The sequence below is a fragment of the Pleurodeles waltl genome, chromosome 3_1, assembly GCF_031143425.1.
Source record: "Pleurodeles waltl isolate 20211129_DDA chromosome 3_1, aPleWal1.hap1.20221129, whole genome shotgun sequence".
Classification (NCBI taxonomy): domain Eukaryota; kingdom Metazoa; phylum Chordata; class Amphibia; order Caudata; family Salamandridae; genus Pleurodeles; species Pleurodeles waltl.
Genome location: NC_090440.1, coordinates 567,845,113 through 567,866,203, shown reverse-complemented (window position 1 = coordinate 567,866,203; position 21,091 = coordinate 567,845,113). Strand labels below are relative to the sequence as shown.

Below are 21,091 nucleotides of genomic sequence, written 5' to 3'. Positions count from 1 at the left end.
ACACAAATATATATATACCCTGCACTCTTTATTCAGTAAAACTAGTTTAAAGTGTAATTACAAAGTATGTCTAACTATTTTGTCAATTTTAGCCACTTCTAAGCTCAGTTGCACATTTATATGTACAAATCGTATACAAACTCACATCAAACCTGTTCTTTTCAGCGGGCCACTTCAGATCACAATCTGCATACCCCACGTCCCATTGTCAAACGTGTCCCAAATAATTGGTCTTAACGTCATATATTATTCTTTTTACCAACTTCATTAGCTGCAGCTATACGTGACAACGCTGAGAGCATGTAGCTTCTCAATATCTGTATCCATTTCTTTTATTTGTACTTCAAGGGTATAAAGAAGTAAATTATTTCGTACTAAACAAATGAGTAAGTCTTTAGAAATGCATGGATTATGCTTTAAATGCAAAATCGCTAATCCTCTAAAGCAGTGGTTCCCAACCTTTTGACTTCTGTGCTCCCCCACTTTAGCATTCCTGGAATACAGGGACCCCCCCACTGAAAAATTATTGGAATCTGGGAACCCCCAATGAGTCATTACTGAAACATGGGTATCTAATCTGTTAATAGTTAATTTTCTAAGTAGTCGTGGACCCCCTTCATGAGGCTTCGCAGACTCCCAGAGGTCCCCGGACCACAGGTTGGGAACCACTGGTCTAAAGCATTTAGGTTTACGTTCATACAAGAAGTTGTATGTATGTATATAGTATATCTATATTGTAGGCCTAGCCAAAAAGCAGCAGAATAGATTACATTGGTTTTGATATGAATAAAAACATTACATACATATATTACATGCTTATAGGTATATTAGCTCAGCTTTGACTATAAACTAGGCTAAACCTTTTCACATGATAATTGTTACAGGGTTGTGGCATCACTTCCTTTTTGTCTCATCTTGTGATGGCACTACTTGTGATGTCATTAGATAGTTTAATTAGTCCCACCACTACATTTTAAGGACACGTTCAGTTAGGGTGACCACCCGTCTGTAATTTTCATAGACTGCGCATAATTTCGCCCTGCCGTCCATTGTCCATGAACTTAAACGGACAGCATTTGTCCGTAATTTTAGTCTTTCACCTAAAGGACAAAATGTAATTAGGACACATCAGTTCTCCCAGCTGGATTGAAGGGCAGGAGTCTCCTGTGCTCTGGGGAGGAAGGGGCAGACAGATAAGAAAAGGCCTTCTTGCCAGGGTGTCTCTTTCCCTAAATAAATGCAAATGTTGCCAACTAGTATATCTGCAAATGTAAAGGGCCTTGAAAACCTGCATTGACTTTATTCAAAGGAGTCACTTGAAGCTTTCTGATGACACAGATTTTTTATTTTAGCGAGGTACTGTAAGGGTGTCCCAAGGTGAGCTGTGGAGAGTGTGGTTTTATTGGACTATTATAAAAAATAGTACTAGGTATAAACTGTATATTATTCAAATCTATAATTTAGAAGGACTGTTTTTTATCTAACCAAGACGTATTTGCTCATTTTGGAGCAGCCTATATTATGTGTGTAATGCATGTTTACAAAAAGGACTTACACATTCATAGTTCTTTCAAGGACCTCGGTACCTCATAGTACTAACAAACATTTGGAAAGCCAATAGGTCCCATCTACGCAAGAGTTATTAGCTTTGCCAGTGTGTTTTAGCCATATTATACACACCAGAGTGGCTACTGTTCAGCATGGCTAAAAGTTATTGGCAAAGTGGTGTAGAGTGTAGTACAGTGGCATAGGAGCAGTGGCGTGGAGCACAGTGGTGCAGAATAGAGTGCAGTGGAGTACAGTGCAATTGTTTAGAGTGCATTGGCATAGAGTGCAGTGGGATGGAGGGGCGTGGGACAGAGTGCAGTGGCACAGAGTACAGAGTAGACTTGTGTAGCATAGAGTGCAGTGGCGTAGCCTTGTGGAGAGTGAAGTAGTGTAGAGTGGTGCAGTGCAGAGTAGAGTATAGTGATGTAGAGTGCAGTGGAGTGATGCAGAGTGCAGTGGCATAGAGTGCAGTGATACAGAGTAGAGCAGTGTAGAGTACAGTGGCGGAGAGTCCAATGTTGCAGAGTGGAGTGTCAGTGCAGTGGTGTAGAGTGGCACAGAGATCAGTGGCATGGAGTACAGTGTTGCAGAGTAGAGGGCATGGCATACAGTGCAGTTTAGAGTGCAGTGCCATAGGGTGGCATAGGGCAGAGTAGAGTGGCATAGTGTACAGTGGAGTAGAGTGGCATGCAACAGAGTGGCAAAGAGTGCAGTAGTGCAGAGTGGTGCAGTGGCATAGAGTGCAGAGTAGACTCGTGTGGCATAGAGTGTAGTTTTGTAGAGTGGTGCAGTGCTTAAAGTGACAGCCGTGGGATACTTTGTGGGGAAAGTCCAGTATTTTAGTCCAATCCGTATCTTGCAGAGCATTGGCCACATCAATCACCCAAGTTTTATGACAAGAAGACCTGGAGTGGTCTCAATGTTGCAGGGAAGGCCTGTACACCCATTCTATCAGTTAGCCACTAGTCCCTACGGTGTAGAGCTTCTGGCACACCTCATGTAGGGTTAGTGCTAGGTGGCAGACATGAAATAGGGCATTTAATGATTGTTTAAGTTGCTTGTAAGTAAGGAGTTGACCGGGGTGAAGATGGTAGTCTGCCCCAAGGGTTTGGGAATTTATTAAGTCGCCGTCCGGAAACAAAACCCCCAATTTTAAGACACCTGTAGCATTCCACTGATGGAGTTGCTCTGAGCACAGCCATCCTGTGTGAGTGGGAAGGCTTAGCAAAGGTAGTGCAGGAGCACAGGGTTTCTTTGTGTCAGTGAGTTTACAGGTTCTAGCAAGGCAAAAGAAAGCTGTGCATGATAACCCCAGATGGTGATCTGTAGAATGGTTAGTAGGAAACAATGAGCAGTTCAGTAAACCCTCCATAAAAGTCTTTACAGATAAACCCCATCTCATGCAGGGAGCGTGGGGCGGGCAGAAAGCCAGCGAGCCACCAATTGGACCTGTGCAGCTGAATAATAGCGTTTTAAGTCCAGAAGGCCTAATCCATCCGCAGTCACTGGTAGCTTTAGAGTGGAAAGGGCAACCCAACGGCGACCCAGCGACCAAATCAGATGTGTGGCATGTCTGAAGAAAGAAAGAAGGAAGAGCAGGGGGAAGGTTTACAAAATAATACGAGCATTGGGGTAGCACACCATCTTCACTAGTGCCACGTGGCCCACTACAGAAAGCAGAAGAGAAGACGAAAAAGCAAACTGGGCTTGGAGGGGCCGTGACACTCTGCCGAGATTTCCATCCAGCAAATCAGCGGGAGAATGGTAGATACTAAGCACTAGTTATCGAAAGGTAACTGGTTCCTAGTTCAATCTGAGGTCTAATTGTACATAAAGGGGAAAACAGTGCAATTTGTTAAAGAAACACTAATTACATTTTGAAATGTTTACATTTTGTTTGTGCAATTTACATCCCAAATATTTTGAAGAGTCTATGTGTACTTGACACTTAGGGATAACCTAGACAACTAGTTTGGCTTTTACTCAATTTCAAAACCATTTTAAGACATGGACAAAGCGGGCAATTGCCTTGCACAACCTTGCAAGGGGTCTGGCCCGTGCTCACCCTTCACAAGCATGAACAGAGGACCATTGCACCAGAAGAGTTTGCCAAGGTGGGTGGGTGCTGCTTGTTCAACTACTTGACAGTACCTCTTCTGTTTCTCTCCTGTCTGCAGAGACAACTCCCCAGGTACCCAATACGTTTAGATAGTCTTGATGAACCCATCTTGTCTGATTTTAGGAACTGTCCCACCTTGTTCATCTCTTCCTTATTTATCCGGTTCTTAGCAATAACCTCCCATTTGATCTCGATTTAATCCTCCTCTTTTATTCTCTTTGATTGGTAGTCAGGCCTCCCAGTTCTGAGATAAATGTAAAGTCCAAGACATACACTCTAGTAATGTGAGGCTACAGACATGTTGTGGGTACCCCACACCCTGACATTAGGTGTGAGACTGTCGCCCACACCATCTGCCCTGCCTCATTACATTTCTTTTTTAGTTTGAAAGTACATGGGCGCTTGGGGTGAGCCAGATGAGTTAGTTCAATTTGTTTAAACTAGTATAAGGTTAATTACCTTAATGTTTCCCAAACCAGGGGTTTTAAAATGTTCAGAAACTTCATCAAAATGTTGTTGTTACTTTCTCTTTAAGAAAGATTGGGTAGATTTGGGTAGGGGTGATGGCCTTGGCAGCGCTAAAGGGCATTTATTTACTACTGGACAAGGACCTAATGTGGCACCTGACTGTAGCATATCAGGAGGCAATCACAAAAAGACCACAGCGAATAAATAGTGCTATGTTAAAAAAGAGTAAATAAATGCACTGATAACGTAATGGGGTATGGCCTCTCTTAGGGGTGTGTGTGTGTGTAAAACTGTCGTTCATGATTTTTTGTCCTGAATTTTGACCCTTGGTCCTGAATTTTTGTCCTGAATTTTGACCCTTTATCCGGAATTTTTTACAGTCCTGTCCAGAATTTGCCTTAATGCCAGGTGGTCACCCTACGTTCAGTGTCACCAGCCAGTCTGATGGGATCGAATATAAATAAACAATCTTTTCTAGAAAAATTCCCCCCTAAAAGTATTCCTCCTGTTCTACACAGCATTTTAAATCTAGCAACACAGATAAGCGCCAGTTAAAACTCACGGAAACCGGTATCTGTGGAACCAGGCAGGCACTGAAACTCAAATAACTATTCTGAGGGATTCAAACCCCTTTCAATGATATTTATTAATCATCCAAAAAATAGAGTCCGCCTCCACAGACTTGAATAGAGCACCCCGCTTTGCAAACCCCCGTCACCCTGCTAAAAGTTTATTCTCAATCCAAGAAAAGCGCCTCCCCCTCCATATCGGTCTTCGCTCTCATTCGACAGCCAATAGGATGTCAGGAATGCACAGATGTTTTACCCGTATACTCCTTACATTCCTACCAGACCTGTTATCCCGAAGCTCAATCGAGCGATCACTCACCTCATCTCTAGTAGAAAAGACCCCGTATGGTAGATTCTGGATGGGGAAATCTGAGTTTTCTGCAACATCAATGAAAGACATAGTGTAATATAGAGGGGTGAGTGCAGCAGAAGGGGTGCTTTAAGCAGATCTTTCTCCGCAGGAGTTGCTCTGAATAGAAAGCAGATCTCGTACTGCAGCACTCCCTTCTCAATGTGCCAAGAACACCTCCTATCAGGGGCTTCTATTACTGGAAAATGGGGTGCACCCGACCTCTGTAACTACTAAAAAAGCACTTTTTTTTTTTTTTTTTAAGAAAGTGACACAGTTGACTCCACCCCTTCTGTTCAGCCAATCAAAAGCGAAGTATCCGTCCCACCCACTGGCTAACTGCAACCAGCTGTGCGGGAGGCTCTTGCCCTCGTGTGCTTTGCCGCTGGAAACTCCTCCCAACCCCGGAACTCCTGCTGCAAATCAGTTCCCACTCGGCCGTTATATCTGAAGATTCTTGCGTTGTGGAAATTATCGTCTTTATTCATTCAGTGCTTTATATCCTGGCGTCGGCTTTGAACAGGCACAACAGATATTACTCATCAAAATTCGTACTTTTTGTCGATGTCGGCAGAATGAAGGCTGGCATGTGTAGGTATATTTAAAGTGATCAGAGAGGGGCCATAGTATGCGCTTTAGGCATCGGAAGGGCTGTGAACAGCGCTACAAAATGGAACATGCCAGGAGGAGGGGGACAGCCCAGAAACAAGGGGGTTGCGGTGGTGCTTGATTTACGAGCACGTCTACAATGTGCCTGAAATGTACAGTTAAAAGTGCAGGGGTTCACTATCCCAAAGGCATGCTTACTACCGAGAAGTGCTAGTACTGTAAAAAATACTACGTCCCCGCTAAGAAGTTGTGTTTTAAAATGGAAGTGCAATTACTGTGTTCCTTCTCATGTTTATCACTTGGACTAGAACAGAGCTCTTCAAATAGTTTGGTTCTGAGTAACGTCCCCCAAGCATAATGTTTTGTATGGAAGGCTACCCTCTAAAACATAGGTACTCGCAAACATTTTCTCGAGGGCCAAAAGGTTTTGTCTGTGGTGTGACGGAGCGCCGCATTGATGCGAGAATGGTGGCAGTCGGGGCAGTGCTTAATTTGTGCTTGTTGTTTCCGGTGCGAACCACTGGCACTTATTTTTCTGCCTCAATCATTTATTGCGAGCGAAAGACACATTTGGGAAATACGGAGGAAGAGAAAAACGAAAATGCGTCACAATGGGAGAAAGCATAAAGCTGCAGGAGTGAGCTGAAGGGGTAGGGAGGGGCTGTAAATGGATTAAAAAATTTCTAGCTTTCGCGTCAAGAATTTTAGATTCTATTAAGGACACTGAGGCGAGGATTATGCTTCTCTTTACTGACAAACACAGCAGCCAATAAAAACAATGATTTCAAAACTATAAATCCCATGAGCCTTAGGCCACCAATCATGGCTCGATACTGTCCATAAATAGCATGAACGCTATAGTCCTTCCTCTTTCTTTGCGAAACAGTTCAAACATGCGTTAACTTGCAGAACTTGGTAACAAACTCTTTCCAGGTCCCTGAAACGAACTCAAGACGTTGGAGATTAACCGCACTAGCGATGATTCGTTGGAGATTCATGAAGTCGTGTTGGACGTTCCTGAGTGAGACAAAAAAATCCAGTAATATCGGGCATACCATGGGAGGGTACTTAAATCACGTTTTAAATTATGACAATTTAGCATCTACCACATTATTGACATAAAATGTACATATTGGGTGGGATAATCCTCGCCTCCGTGTCCTTAATAGAATCTAAAATTCTTGACGCGACAGCTAGAATTTTTTTTATTCTATGTCAGGACCGGAGGCTTTGGATTATGCTAGTTCAAAGTCTATTTACTACTTCTGACACTACATCCACAATGGGTTTGTGATAGAAAACCTTGAAAGTGGAGTCATTTGACCAGTCAGCTGCAGCCATGATATCTTCCAGTCTGGCTCCAGTCGCAAAGGCTTTGGAGGCCATGGCTCCTCTAACCGAATGAGCCCCAAACACAATTATGTCAATACCAGCTTCGGCTAATAACCATTTGACCCATCGGGCTAAGGTTGCTGCAGTGACTGGGTTGAAAGGTTTTTGTAAGGAAATCAACAATTGTCCAGAAACATTCTGTCTGAATTCTCGTGTGACATCTTCATAACTTTTCAAACACTGAACAACACACAGTTTCTTATTATGCGGAAAAGAAGGATGTAGGAAGTTGGCTCTGTATGTGCTATTTCAAAGTAAGGAATAGCATGCACAGAGTCCAAGGGTTCCCCTTAGAGGTAAAATAGTGGTAAAAATAGATAATACTAATGCTCTATTTTGTGGTAGTGTGGTCGAGCAGTAGGCTTATCCAAGGAGTAGTGTTAAGCATTTGTTGTACATACACATAGACAATAAATGAGGTACACACACTCAGAGACAAATCCAGCCAATAGGTTTTTATATAGAAAAATATCTTTTCTTAGTTTATTTTAAGAACCACAGGTTCAAATTCTACATGTAATATCTCATTCGAAAGGTATTGCAGGTAAGTACTTTAGGAACTTCAAATCATCAAAATTGCATGTATACTTTTCAAGTTATTCACAAATAGCTGTTTTAAAAGTGGACACTTAGTGCAATTTTCACAGTTCCTGGGGGAGGTAAGTTTTTGTTAGTTTTACCAGGTAAGTAAGACACTTACAGGGTTCAGTTCTTGGTCCAAGGTAGCCCACCGTTGGGGGTTCAGAGCAACCCCAAAGTCACCACACCAGCAGCTCAGGGCCGGTCAGGTGCAGAGTTCAAAGTGGTGCCCAAAACACATAGGCTAGAATGGAGAGAAGGGGGTGCCCCGGTTCCGGTCTGCTTGCAGGTAAGTACCCGCGTCTTCGGAGGGCAGACCAGGGGGGTTTTGTAGGGCACCGGGGGGGACACAAGTCCACACAGAAATTTCACCCTCAGCAGCGCGGGGGCGGCCGGGTGCAGTGTAGAAACAAGCGTCGGGTTTGTAATGGAAGTCAATGGGAGATCTAGGGATCTCTTCAGCGCTGCTGGCAGGAAAGGGGGGGGTTCCTCGGGGAAACCTCCACTTGGGCAAGGGAGAGGGACTCCTGGGGGTCACTCCTCCAGTGAAAGTCCGGTCCTTCAGGTCCTGGGGGCTGCGGGTGCAGGGTCTCTCCCAGGTGTCGGGACTTAGGATTCAAAGAGTCGCGGTCAGGGGAAGCCTCGGGATTCCCTCTGCAGGCGGCGCTGTGGGGGCTCAGGGGGGACAGGTTTTTGTACTCACAGTCTTAGAGTAGTCCTGGGGTCCCTCCTGAGGTGTTGGATCGCCACCAGCCGAGTCGGGGTCGCCGGGTGCAGTGTTGCAAGTCTCACGCCTTTTGCGGGGAGCTTGCAGGGTTCTTTAAAGCTGCTGGAAACAAAGTTGCAGCCTTTCTTGGAGCAGGTCCGCTGTCCTCGGGAGTTTCTTGTCTTTTCGAAGCAGGGGCAGTCCTCAGAGGATGTCGAGGTCGCTGGTCCCTTTGGAAGGCGTCGCTGGAGCAGGATCTTTGGAAGGCAGGAGACAGGCCGGTGAGTTTCTGGAGCCAAGGCAGTTGTCGTCTTCTGGTCTTCCTCTGCAGGGGTTTTTCAGCTAGGCAGTCCTTCTTCTTGTAGTTGCAGGAATCTAATTTTCTAGGGTTCAGGGTAGCCCTTAAATACTAAATTTAAGGGCGTGTTTAGGTCTGGGGGGTTAGTAGCCAATGGCTACTAGCCCTGAGGGTGGGTACACCCTCTTTGTGCCTCCTCCCAAGGGGAGGGGGTCACAATCCTAACCCTATTGGGGGAATCCTCCATCTGCAAGATGGAGGATTTCTAAAAGTCAGAGTCACCTCAGCTCAGGACACCTTAGGGGCTGTCCTGACTGGCCAGTGACTCCTCCTTGTTGCTTTCTTTGTTCCCTCCAGCCTTGCCGCCAAAAGTGGGGGCCGTGGCCGGAGGGGGCGGGCAACTCCACTAAGCTGGAGTGCCCTGCTGGGCTGTGACAAAGGGGTGAGCCTTTGAGGCTCACCGCCAGGTGTTACAGCTCCTGCCTGGGGGAGGTGTTAGCATCTCCACCCAGTGCAGGCTTTGTTACTGGCCTCAGAGTGACAAAGGCACTCTCCCCATGGGGCCAGCAACATGTCTCTGGTGTGGCAGGCTGCTGGAACTAGTCAGCCTACACAGACAGTCGGTTAAGTTTCAGGGGGCACCTCTAAGGTGCCCTCTGTGGTGTATTTTACAATAAAATGTACACTGGCATCAGTGTGCATTTATTGTGCTGAGAAGTTTGATACCAAACTTCCCAGTTTTCAGTGTAGCCATTATGGTGCTGTGGAGTTCGTGTTTGACAGACTCCCAGACCATATACTCTTATGGCTACCCTGCACTTACAATGTCTAAGGTTTTGTTTAGACACTGTAGGGGTACCATGCTCATGCACTGGTACCCTCACCTATGGTATAGTGCACCCTGCCTTAGGGCTGTAAGGCCTGCTAGAGGGGTGTCTTACCTATACTGCATAGGCAGTGAGAGGCTGGCATGGCACCCTGAGGGGAGTGCCATGTCGACTTACTCGTTTTGTCCTCACTAGCACACACAAGCTGGCAAGCAGTGTGTCTGTGCTGAGTGAGAGGTCTCCAGGGTGGCATAAGACATGCTGCAGCCCTTAGAGACCTTCCTTGGCATCAGGGCCCTTGGTACTAGAAGTACCAGTTACAAGGGACTTATCTGGATGCCAGGGTCTGCCAATTGTGGATACAAAAGTACAGGTTAGGGAAAGAACACTGGTGCTGGGGCCTGGTTAGCAGGCCTCAGCACACTTTCAATTGTAAACATAGCATCAGCAAAGGCAAAAAGTCAGGGGGCAACCATGCCAAGGAGGCATTTCCTTACACAACCCCCCCCCAAACGAAAGAGGATGAGACTAACCTTTCCCAAGAGAGTCTTCATTTTCTAAGTGGAAGAACCTGGAAAGGCCATCTGCATTGGCATGGGCAGTCCCAGGTCTGTGTTCCACTATAAAGTCCATTCCCTGTAGGGAGATGGACCACCTCAACAGTTTAGGATTTTCACCTTTCATTTGCATCAGCCATTTGAGAGGTCTGTGGTCAGTTTGAACTAGGAAGTGAGTCCCAAAGAGGTATGGTCTCAGCTTCTTCAGGGACCAGACCACAGCAAAGGCCTCCCTCTCAATGGCACTCCAACGCTGCTCCCTGGGGAGTAACCTCCTGCTAATGAAAGCAACAGGCTGGTCAAGGCCATCATCATTTGTTTGGGACAAAACTGCCCCTATCCCATGTTCAGAGGCATCAGTCTGCACAATGAACTGCTTAGAATAATCTGGAGCTTTGAGAACTGGTGCTGAGCACATTGCCTGTTTCAGGGTGTCAAAGGCCTGTTGGCATTCCACAGTCCAGTTTACTTTCTTGGGCATTTTCTTGGAGGTGAGTTCAGTGAGGGCTGTCACAATGGATCCATATCCCTTCACAAACCTCCTGTAATACCCAGTCAAGCCAAGGAATGCCCTGACTTGAGTCTGGGTTTTTGGAGCTACCCAGTCCAGAATGGTCTGGATCTTGGGTTGGAGTGGCTGAACTTGGCCTCCACCTACAAGGTGTCCCAAGTAAACCACAGTTCCCTGCCCTATCTGGCATTTGGATGCCTTGATAGAGAGGCCTGCAGATTGCAGAGCCTTCAAAACCTTCCTCAGGTGGACCAGGTGATCCTGCCAGGTGGAGCTAAAGACAGCAATATCATCAAGATAAGCTGTGCTAAAGGACTCCAAGCCAGCAAGGACTTGATTCACCAACCTTTGGAAGGTGGCAGGGGCATTCTTTAAACCAAAGGGCATAACAGTAAACTGATAATGCCCATCAGGTGTGGAGAATGCTGTCTTTTCTTTTGCTCCAGGTGCCATTTTTATTTGCCAGTACCCTGCTGTTAAGTCAAAGGTACTTAGAAATTTGGCAGCACCTAATTTATCAATGAGCTCATCAGCTCTTGGAATTGGATGGGCATCTGTCTTGGTGACAGAGTTGAGCCCTCTGTAGTCCACACAAAACCTCATCTCTTTCTTTCCATCTTTGGTGTGAGGTTTGGGGACTAAGACCACTGGGCTAGCCCAGGGGCTGTCAGAGCGCTCAATCACTCCCAATTCCAGCATCTTGTGGACTTCCATCTTGATGCTTTCCTTAACATGGTCAGACTGTCTGAAGATTTTGTTCTTGACAGGCATGCTGTCTCCTGTGTCCACATCATGGGTACACAGGTGTGTCTGACCAGGGGTTAGGGAGAAAAGCTCAGGAAACTGTTGTAGGACTCTCCTACAATCAGCCTGCTGTTGGCCAGAGAGGGTGTCTGAGTAGATCACTCCATCTACTGTGCCATCTTTTGGGTCTGATGACAGAAGATCAGGGAGAGGTTCACTCTCTGCCTCCTGATCCTCATCTGTTACCATTAACAGATTCACATCAGCCCTGTCATGGAAGAGCTTAAGGCGGTTCACATGGATCACCCTCTTGGGGCTCCTGCTTGTGCCCAGGTCCACCAGGTAGGTGACCTGACTCTTCCTCTCTAGCACTGGGTAAGGGCCACTCCATTTGTCCTGGAGTGCCCTGGGAGCCACAGGCTCCAGAACCCAGACCTTCTGCCCTGGTTGGAACTCAACCAGTGCAGCCTTTTGGTCATACCAAAACTTCTGGAGTTGTTGGCTGGCCTCAAGGTTTTTGGTTGCCTTTTCCATGTACTCTGCCATTCTAGAGCGAAGGCCAAGTACATAGTCCACTATGTCCTGTTTAGGCTCATGGAGAGGTCTCTCCCAGCCTTCTTTAACAAGGGCAAGTGGTCCCCTTACAGGATGACCAAACAGAAGTTCAAAGGGTGAGAACCCTACTCCCTTCTGTGGTACCTCCCTGTAAGCGAAAAGCAGACATGGCAGGAGGACATCCCATCTCCTTTTGAGTTTTTCTGGGAGCCCCATGATCATGCCCTTTAATGTCTTGTTGAATCTCTCAACTAAGCCATTAGTTTGTGGATGGTAAGGTGTAGTGAATTTATAAGTCACTCCACACTCATTCCACATGTGCTTTAGGTATGCTGACATGAAGTTGGTACCTCTGTCAGACACCACCTCCTTAGGGAAACCCACTCTGGTAAAGATACCAATGAGGGCCTTGGCTACTGCAGGGGCAGTAGTCGACCTAAGGGGAATAGCTTCAGGATACCTGGTAGCATGATCCACTACTACCAGGATATACATATTTCCTGAGGCTGTGGGAGGTTCCAGTGGACCAACTATGTCCACACCCACTCTTTCAAAGGGCACCCCCACCACAGGAAGTGGAATGAGGGGGGCCTTTGGATGCCCACCTGTCTTACCACTGGCTTGACAGGTGGGGCAGGAGAGGCAAAACTCCTTAACCATGTTGGACATATTGGGCCAGTAGAAGTGGTTGACTAACCTCTCCCACGTCTTGGTTTGTCCCAAATGTCCAGCAAGGGGAATGTCATGGGCCAATGTTAGGATGAACTCTCTGAACAGCTGAGGCACTACCACTCTCCTAGTGGTACCAGGTTTGGGGTCTCTGGCCTCAGTGTACAGGAGCCCATCTTCCCAATAGACCCTATGTGTTCCATTTTTCTTGCCTTTGGACTCTTCAGCAGCTTGCTGCCTAAGGCCTTCAAGAGAGGGACAGGTTTCTTGTCCCTTACACAGCTCCTCCCTTGAGGGTCCCCCTGGGCCTAAGAGCTCAACCTGATAAGGTTCAAGCTCCAAAGGCTCAGTTCCCTCAGAGGGCAGAACTTCTTCCTGAGAAGAGAGGTTCCCTTTCTTTTGCTGTGTTGCAGTTGGTTTCCCAACTGACTTTCCTGTTCTCTTGGTAGGCTGGGCCATTTTTCCAGACTCCAGCTCTACTTTTTCACCCTGTGCCTTGCATTGTGCTCTTGTTTTCACACACACCAGTTCAGGGATACCCAGCATTGCTGCATGGGTTTTTAGCTCTACCTCAGCCCATGCTGAGGACTCCAGGTCATTTCCAAGCAGACAGTCCACTGGGATATTTGAGGAGACCACCACCTGTTTCAGGCCATTGACCCCTCCCCATTCTAAAGTAACCATTGCCATGGGATGTACTTTTCTCTGATTGTCAGCGTTGGTGACTGTGTAAGTTTTTCCAGTCAGGTATTGGCCAGGGGAAACCAGTTTCTCTGTCACCATGGTGACACTGGCACCTGTATCCCTCAGGCCCTCTATTCTAGTCCCATTAATTAAGAGTTGCTGTCTGTATTTTTGCATGTTAGGTGGCCAGACAGCTAGTGTGGCGAAATCCACCCCACCCTCAGAAACTAGAGTAGCTTCAGTGTGGACCCTGATTTGCTCTGGGCACACTGTTGATCCCACTTGGAGACTAGCCATACCAGTGTTACCTGGATGGGAGTTTGGAGTGGAACCTTTCTTGGGACAGGCCTTGTCTCCAGTTTGGTGTCCATGCTGTTTACAGCTATGACACCAGGCCTTTTTGGGATCAAAGTTTTTACCCTTGTACCCATTGTTTTGTGAAGAGGCTCTGGGCCCACCCTCCTGTGCAGGTTTTTGGGGGCCTGTAGAAGACTCTTTACTATTTTTAGTTTTGGTTGTCTCATCACCCTTCTGCTGGGGAGTCTTTGTGACCCCTTTCTTTTGGTCACCCCCTGTTGAAGTCTTGGACACCCTTGTCTTGACCCAATGGTCCGCCTTCTTTCCCAATTCTTGGGGAGAAATTGGTCCTAGGTCTACCAGATGCTGATGCAGTTTATCATTGAAACAATTACTTAACAGGTGTTCTTTCACAAATAAATTGTACAGCCCATCATAATTACTTACACCACTGCCTTGAATCCAACCATCTAGTGTTTTCACTGAGTAGTCAACAAAGTCAACCCAGGTCTGGCTCGAGGATTTTTGAGCCCCCCTGAACCTAATCCTGTACTCCTCAGTGGAGAATCCAAAGCCCTCAATCAGGGTACCCTTCATGAGGTCATAAGATTCTGCATCTTGTCCAGAGAGTGTGAGGAGTCTATCCCTACACTTTCCTGTGAACATTTCCCAAAGGAGAGCACCCCAGTGAGATCTGTTCACTTTTCTGGTTACACAAGCCCTCTCAAAAGCTGTGAACCATTTGGTGATGTCATCACCATCTTCATATTTAGTTACAATCCCTTTAGGGATTTTCAACATGTCAGGAGAATCTCTGACCCTATTTAAGTTGCTGCCACCATTGATGGGTCCTAGGCCCATCTCTTGTCTTTCCCTCTCTATGGCTAGGATCTGTCTTTCCAAAGCCAATCTTTTGGCCATCCTGGCTAACTGGATGTCCTCTTCACTGGAGTTATCCTCAGTGATTTCAGAGTTGTTGGTCCCTCCTGTGAGGGAACCAGCATCTCTGACTATTATTTGTGGAGTCAGGGCTTGAGAAGCCCTGCTCTCCCTAAGTAGGACTGGAGGGGGGGAATTTCCCTCCAAGTCACTATCTTCATCCTCTGAGTTGCCATCCTCAGAGGGGTTGGCCTTTTCAAACTCTGCCAAAAGCTCCTGGAGCTGTACTTTGGTAGGTTTGGGGCCCATTGCTATTTTCTTTAGTTTACAGAGTGACCTTAGCTCTCTCATCTGTAGATGGAGGTAAGGTGTGGTGTCGAGTTCCACCACATTCACATCTGTGCTAGACATTATGCTTCTAAAAGTTGGAATACTTTTTAAGAAACTAAAGCTGGTTCTAGAATCTAATTCAAACTTTTACAAACTTTTAAACTCTAAAAGAAATGCTAAACAGGATCTAACACAAGGCCCTAGCAGGTCTTTTAAGAATTTAGAAAACTTTTCAAATTGCAAAAATCAATTTCTAATGACAATTTTGGAATTTGTCGTGTGATCAGGTATTGGCTGAGTAGTCCAGCAAATGCAAAGTCTTGTACCCCACCGCTGATCCACCAATGTAGGAAGTTGGCTCTGTATGTGCTATTTCAAAGTAAGGAATAGCATGCACAGAGTCCAAGGGTTCCCCTTAGAGGTAAAATAGTGGTAAAAATAGATAATACTAATGCTCTATTTTGTGGTAGTGTGGTCGAGCAGTAGGCTTATCCAAGGAGTAGTGTTAAGCATTTGTTGTACATACACATAGACAATAAATGAGGTACACACACTCAGAGACAAATCCAGCCAATAGGTTTTTATATAGAAAAATATCTTTTCTTAGTTTATTTTAAGAACCACAGGTTCAAATTCTACATGTAATATCTCATTCGAAAGGTATTGCAGGTAAGTACTTTAGGAACTTCAAATCATCAAAATTGCATGTATACTTTTCAAGTTATTCACAAATAGCTGTTTTAAAAGTGGACACTTAGTGCAATTTTCACAGTTCCTGGGGGAGGTAAGTTTTTGTTAGTTTTACCAGGTAAGTAAGACACTTACAGGGTTCAGTTCTTGGTCCAAGGTAGCCCACCGTTGGGGGTTCAGAGCAACCCCAAAGTCACCACACCAGCAGCTCAGGGCCGGTCAGGTGCAGAGTTCAAAGTGGTGCCCAAAACACATAGGCTAGAATGGAGAGAAGGGGGTGCCCCGGTTCCGGTCTGCTTGCAGGTAAGTACCCGCGTCTTCGGAGGGCAGACCAGGGGGGTTTTGTAGGGCACCGGGGGGGACACAAGTCCACACAGAAATTTCACCCTCAGCAGCGCGGGGGCGGCCGGGTGCAGTGTAGAAACAAGCGTCGGGTTTGTAATGGAAGTCAATGGGAGATCTAGGGATCTCTTCAGCGCTGCTGGCAGGAAAGGGGGGGGTTCCTCGGGGAAACCTCCACTTGGGCAAGGGAGAGGGACTCCTGGGGGTCACTCCTCCAGTGAAAGTCCGGTCCTTCAGGTCCTGGGGGCTGCGGGTGCAGGGTCTCTCCCAGGTGTCGGGACTTAGGATTCAAAGAGTCGCGGTCAGGGGAAGCCTCGGGATTCCCTCTGCAGGCGGCGCTGTGGGGGCTCAGGGGGGACAGGTTTTTGTACTCACAGTCTTAGAGTAGTCCTGGGGTCCCTCCTGAGGTGTTGGATCGCCACCAGCCGAGTCGGGGTCGCCGGGTGCAGTGTTGCAAGTCTCACGCCTTTTGCGGGGAGCTTGCAGGGTTCTTTAAAGCTGCTGGAAACAAAGTTGCAGCCTTTCTTGGAGCAGGTCCGCTGTCCTCGGGAGTTTCTTGTCTTTTCGAAGCAGGGGCAGTCCTCAGAGGATGTCGAGGTCGCTGGTCCCTTTGGAAGGCGTCGCTGGAGCAGGATCTTTGGAAGGCAGGAGACAGGCCGGTGAGTTTCTGGAGCCAAGGCAGTTGTCGTCTTCTGGTCTTCCTCTGCAGGGGTTTTTCAGCTAGGCAGTCCTTCTTCTTGTAGTTGCAGGAATCTAATTTTCTAGGGTTCAGGGTAGCCCTTAAATACTAAATTTAAGGGCGTGTTTAGGTCTGGGGGGTTAGTAGCCAATGGCTACTAGCCCTGAGGGTGGGTACACCCTCTTTGTGCCTCCTCCCAAGGGGAGGGGGTCACAATCCTAACCCTATTGGGGGAATCCTCCATCTGCAAGATGGAGGATTTCTAAAAGTCAGAGTCACCTCAGCTCAGGACACCTTAGGGGCTGTCCTGACTGGCCAGTGACTCCTCCTTGTTGCTTTCTTTGTTCCCTCCAGCCTTGCCGCCAAAAGTGGGGGCCGTGGCCGGAGGGGGCGGGCAACTCCACTAAGCTGGAGTGCCCTGCTGGGCTGTGACAAAGGGGTGAGCCTTTGAGGCTCACCGCCAGGTGTTACAGCTCCTGCCTGGGGGAGGTGTTAGCATCTCCACCCAGTGCAGGCTTTGTTACTGGCCTCAGAGTGACAAAGGCACTCTCCCCATGGGGCCAGCAACATGTCTCTGGTGTGGCAGGCTGCTGGAACTAGTCAGCCTACACAGACAGTCGGTTAAGTTTCAGGGGGCACCTCTAAGGTGCCCTCTGTGGTGTATTTTACAATAAAATGTACACTGGCATCAGTGTGCATTTATTGTGCTGAGAAGTTTGATACCAAACTTCCCAGTTTTCAGTGTAGCCATTATGGTGCTGTGGAGTTCGTGTTTGACAGACTCCCAGACCATATACTCTTATGGCTACCCTGCACTTACAATGTCTAAGGTTTTGTTTAGACACTGTAGGGGTACCATGCTCATGCACTGGTACCCTCACCTATGGTATAGTGCACCCTGCCTTAGGGCTGTAAGGCCTGCTAGAGGGGTGTCTTACCTATACTGCATAGGCAGTGAGAGGCTGGCATGGCACCCTGAGGGGAGTGCCATGTCGACTTACTCGTTTTGTCCTCACTAGCACACACAAGCTGGCAAGCAGTGTGTCTGTGCTGAGTGAGAGGTCTCCAGGGTGGCATAAGACATGCTGCAGCCCTTAGAGACCTTCCTTGGCATCAGGGCCCTTGGTACTAGAAGTACCAGTTACAAGGGACTTATCTGGATGCCAGGGTCTGCCAATTGTGGATACAAAAGTACAGGTTAGGGAAAGAACACTGGTGCTGGGGCCTGGTTAGCAGGCCTCAGCACACTTTCAATTGTAAACATAGCATCAGCAAAGGCAAAAAGTCAGGGGGCAACCATGCCAAGGAGGCATTTCCTTACAAAGGATATGAAATACATTTGGATGAAGTTTTCGTACGTCTAGAAATGGAAAAAGATACTCCATTCGGAGTACTCTACCTGATAAATCCAGAGCTTTAACATCTGAGACTCTTCTGCAGGAGAGCAAACATAAAAGCATAGTCAATTTTGCGGATAATTGTTTGCGAGATAAACCATCATTATCCGGCCAGTTTCTAAGGAAATGCAAAAATGATGTTAACATCCCATAACGAAGTATATTTCGGTTGTGGAGGTTTTACCATACGGATACCCCTAAGCAATTTGCAAATCAAGGGATGTTCTCCTACCGGTTTCCCCTGGATGTGGGGATGACCTGCAGAAAGAGCTGAGCGACAATTGTTAATTGTCCTATATGCCAAACCCTGGGAGGCCAATTCTGACAAAAAATTGGCTATGACATGAATCTCTGACCCCAGGGGATCCACACTCCTTGTATTGCACCAACATATCCACTTCCTCCAGGCCTGTTCGTATCTTCTCTGAGTGGAGGGGGCCCAAGATTGGGATAAGAAAAACATTGCTGAGTCCGAAACTCCAGGCACTTGCCATCGTCGCCTGAAAGTCTCCAGGCTATCGGGGTTAACAGTCCCTGTAGAACTAGTGGGTGAAAACTGTTCGACGGATCCGAGAGAAGGTCCACAGACCACAGAATCTTCACCGGAAGGTCGCATGACTGGAACCAGGGTTGAACACTCCACAAGGGGGTCACTAGAATGATTTCCGAGCGTTGGCAACACACTTGTGCCAGAACGCGAGGAATCATCACAAAAGGGGGGAAGGCATAGAGAAGACCCTTCGGCCACTACTGCATGAAGGCGTCCGTCCCCATCGCTTTATGGTCCGGCCTCCAACTGAAGAAACAAGGGGCCTGACTGTTCAATCGGGAGGCAAATAAATCCATCTGACATGAGCCCCAACGAAGTTAGAGAGCTTGAAAAATGTTCCGCTTGAGCCTCCAGTCGCTGCCATCCCGAAAGAAACGAAAGTTCCAATCTGCTGTCGTATTGGTAATACCCGGAATGTATTCCGCTACCACTGAAATCTTCTGGTTGAGGCAAAAGTGCCAGAATTCCTTCGCTATCTCCTCTAGGAGGCGAGATCTGGTCCCTCCTAGGCGATTGATGTATCTGACTGCGGATACATTTTCCATCCACAGGAGAATGCAGCAATGAGCCCGGCGGGGAGCCAAAGATTTGATGGCAAACAATCCTGCCAGGAGTTCCAGGCAGTTGATGTGGTAGGATAGTTCCCCCGGGGACCAACGGCCCCCTGTCTCCACCTGGCCGCAACGTGCCCCCAGCCCCAACGGCTGGCATCTGACTCTATCACCACATCCGGATTGGAAGGAAAAATCGCTCTGCCATTCCATGCATCCATGTGGTCTAGCCATCATGGTATCTCTGTCTTGGCTTCTTCTGAAAGGGGAATTAACTCTGAATATTGAAGACCTTTTTGAAGGTGAAGAATCTTCAATCTCTGAAGGGCCCTGTAGTGCAGGGGCCCCGGGAAAATCGCCTGAATGGATGAGGCTAATAGGCCGACGAGGCGGGCTAATGTCCTCAATGATATAGTCGGAGAGGCAAGCGCCCTCCTCAATTCTTTCTTGATCAGGTTCCGTTTGCTGATCGGGAGAATTAATAAGGATGTTACAGAGTCTATCTGGAACCCCAGGAAATCTATACTCCGTGAAGGGGTCAGGCTGGATTTCTCAGAGTTTATGATGAACCCGAGATCCTCGAGTAACTTTATTGTCCAATTGAGATGAGTCAGCACAAGATCCCTGTCCTGGGCCATGATGAGAATATCATCCAGGTAAATAATTAGGCGCACTCCTCGTTCTCTTAAGTACTGCACCACTGGGCGAAGGAGTTTGGTGAAACACCAGGGCGCTGAGGAGAGGCCGAAGGGAAGCACCTTGAATTCGAACCACTGGGATTCCCATCGGAATTGTAGGAAACGCCTGTGAGGTGCGAAGATTGGAACTGAGAGGTAGGCGTCTTTGAGGTCTAGCCGTACCATCCAGTCTTTGTCTCTTAAAAGATCTCTGAGGAGATGGATGCCCTCCATCTTGAAATGGCGATACACCATCAATGAATTGAAATGCTTTAGGTTTAGGACCAGTCTGGATCCGCCGCCCTTCTTTTGTACTAAGAAGATAGTGCTGGCGAAACCTCGAGGGTGAGGTGAGGATTCCACCACTGCCCCTTTTTGAATGAGAGAGAGAATCTCCCCTTTTATGAATTTGCGATCTGCGAGGGAAAAATGGAGAGGCATAGGAGGGCTCGTTTGCCTCGGGAGGCGTAAAATTCTAGCTAAAAAAGCCCTGAACCGATTGAAGAACCCAAGGGTCTTGGGTAATAGATTCCCAAGCTGGGAGAAAGAGTTGAATCCTGCCCCCCAATATAACTTCTGAGGGAGGAATAATTCTCACCTGAGTTTGTGTTGTCCTGATTGGAGTTACCTCCACGATATCCTCTGGAGTTTCTACCTCGCCCCCTGTAGCGATTCGGGTAGAAGTTGCCTTGGTTTGGGTAATTTCCACAGTTACCCTGGGAGGCGTATCTGGGAGCCTGGTATCTTCGGCCTGGCGCTCGACCCCTGAAACATCCGGCCCGGATAAAAAGAGCGTTGTTGAATACTTTCTTGATGTTAGACTGGGCCTTGTCAAGGGCTGTGAATGTAGCTACGTATTTGCTCAAATTGGAAATAAATCTAGCTCCAAATAGCATACCATTGGCTGATGAACCAGCTTCGTTAGTGGCCAACTCTGCGAGCTTTGGGTCTAAATGAATGAGGAAAGATCATCTGCGTTCCGTTGACATGGCGCAGTTTGCGTTGCCTAGGAGGCAGATTGCATTCGGAGCCCATTGAAGTATTGCCTCCGTATGCAACGGGGTTTCCGTTTCTTTGGATTCTATGGCTAAATCCAGTATTTTCGTTAGTGGACCGGACATGTCCAATAATTTGTCCTGGCAGCTTCGCCAGGCACGGTCTAGACCCTTTTTTAGGTCTTTGGCGAATTTCCGAAGACAGGTCGCCATGCTAGGATCCAACTCTGGCGTGTCTGCCACTTTGCCAAGTAGGGAAGGGCGGGGGCACTCTGACCTAGGGGTGTTGCGTACTTCTTTTTCAAAGCTTCTGCGCAGTCTGTCCTGGACGTAATTAGCTACCTCTTGGTGAGGAACCCACTCAGTAGAGCGAGGGTGGATAATATCTTCTGGGGTGTCACCCTCGGGTGTACTATGCTTCATCTTGCGCTGCTTTTTGCGCGGGTGAGGGTCAGCTTGCAAATCATCCGAATCCGATTTTGAGGAGAAAGGGTCGTGATAACTGGAATGCGAAGAAGAT

General features: G+C 47.4%; 1 protein-coding gene across 1 annotated transcript in view; it reads right to left on the bottom strand.

Moving 5' to 3' along the window:
* The window catches only part of FAH (fumarylacetoacetate hydrolase), a 147,787-nt gene extending 142,524 nt beyond the window's left edge, over positions 1 to 5,263 (bottom strand). The window contains exon 1 of the mRNA XM_069222992.1: positions 5,024 to 5,263. Coding sequence (XP_069079093.1) covers positions 5,024 to 5,104 — 81 coding nt within the window. The 5' untranslated portion in view covers positions 5,105 to 5,263. The remainder of the gene's footprint in view (positions 1 to 5,023) is intronic.
* Positions 5,264 to 21,091: the final 15,828 nt, after the last annotated feature.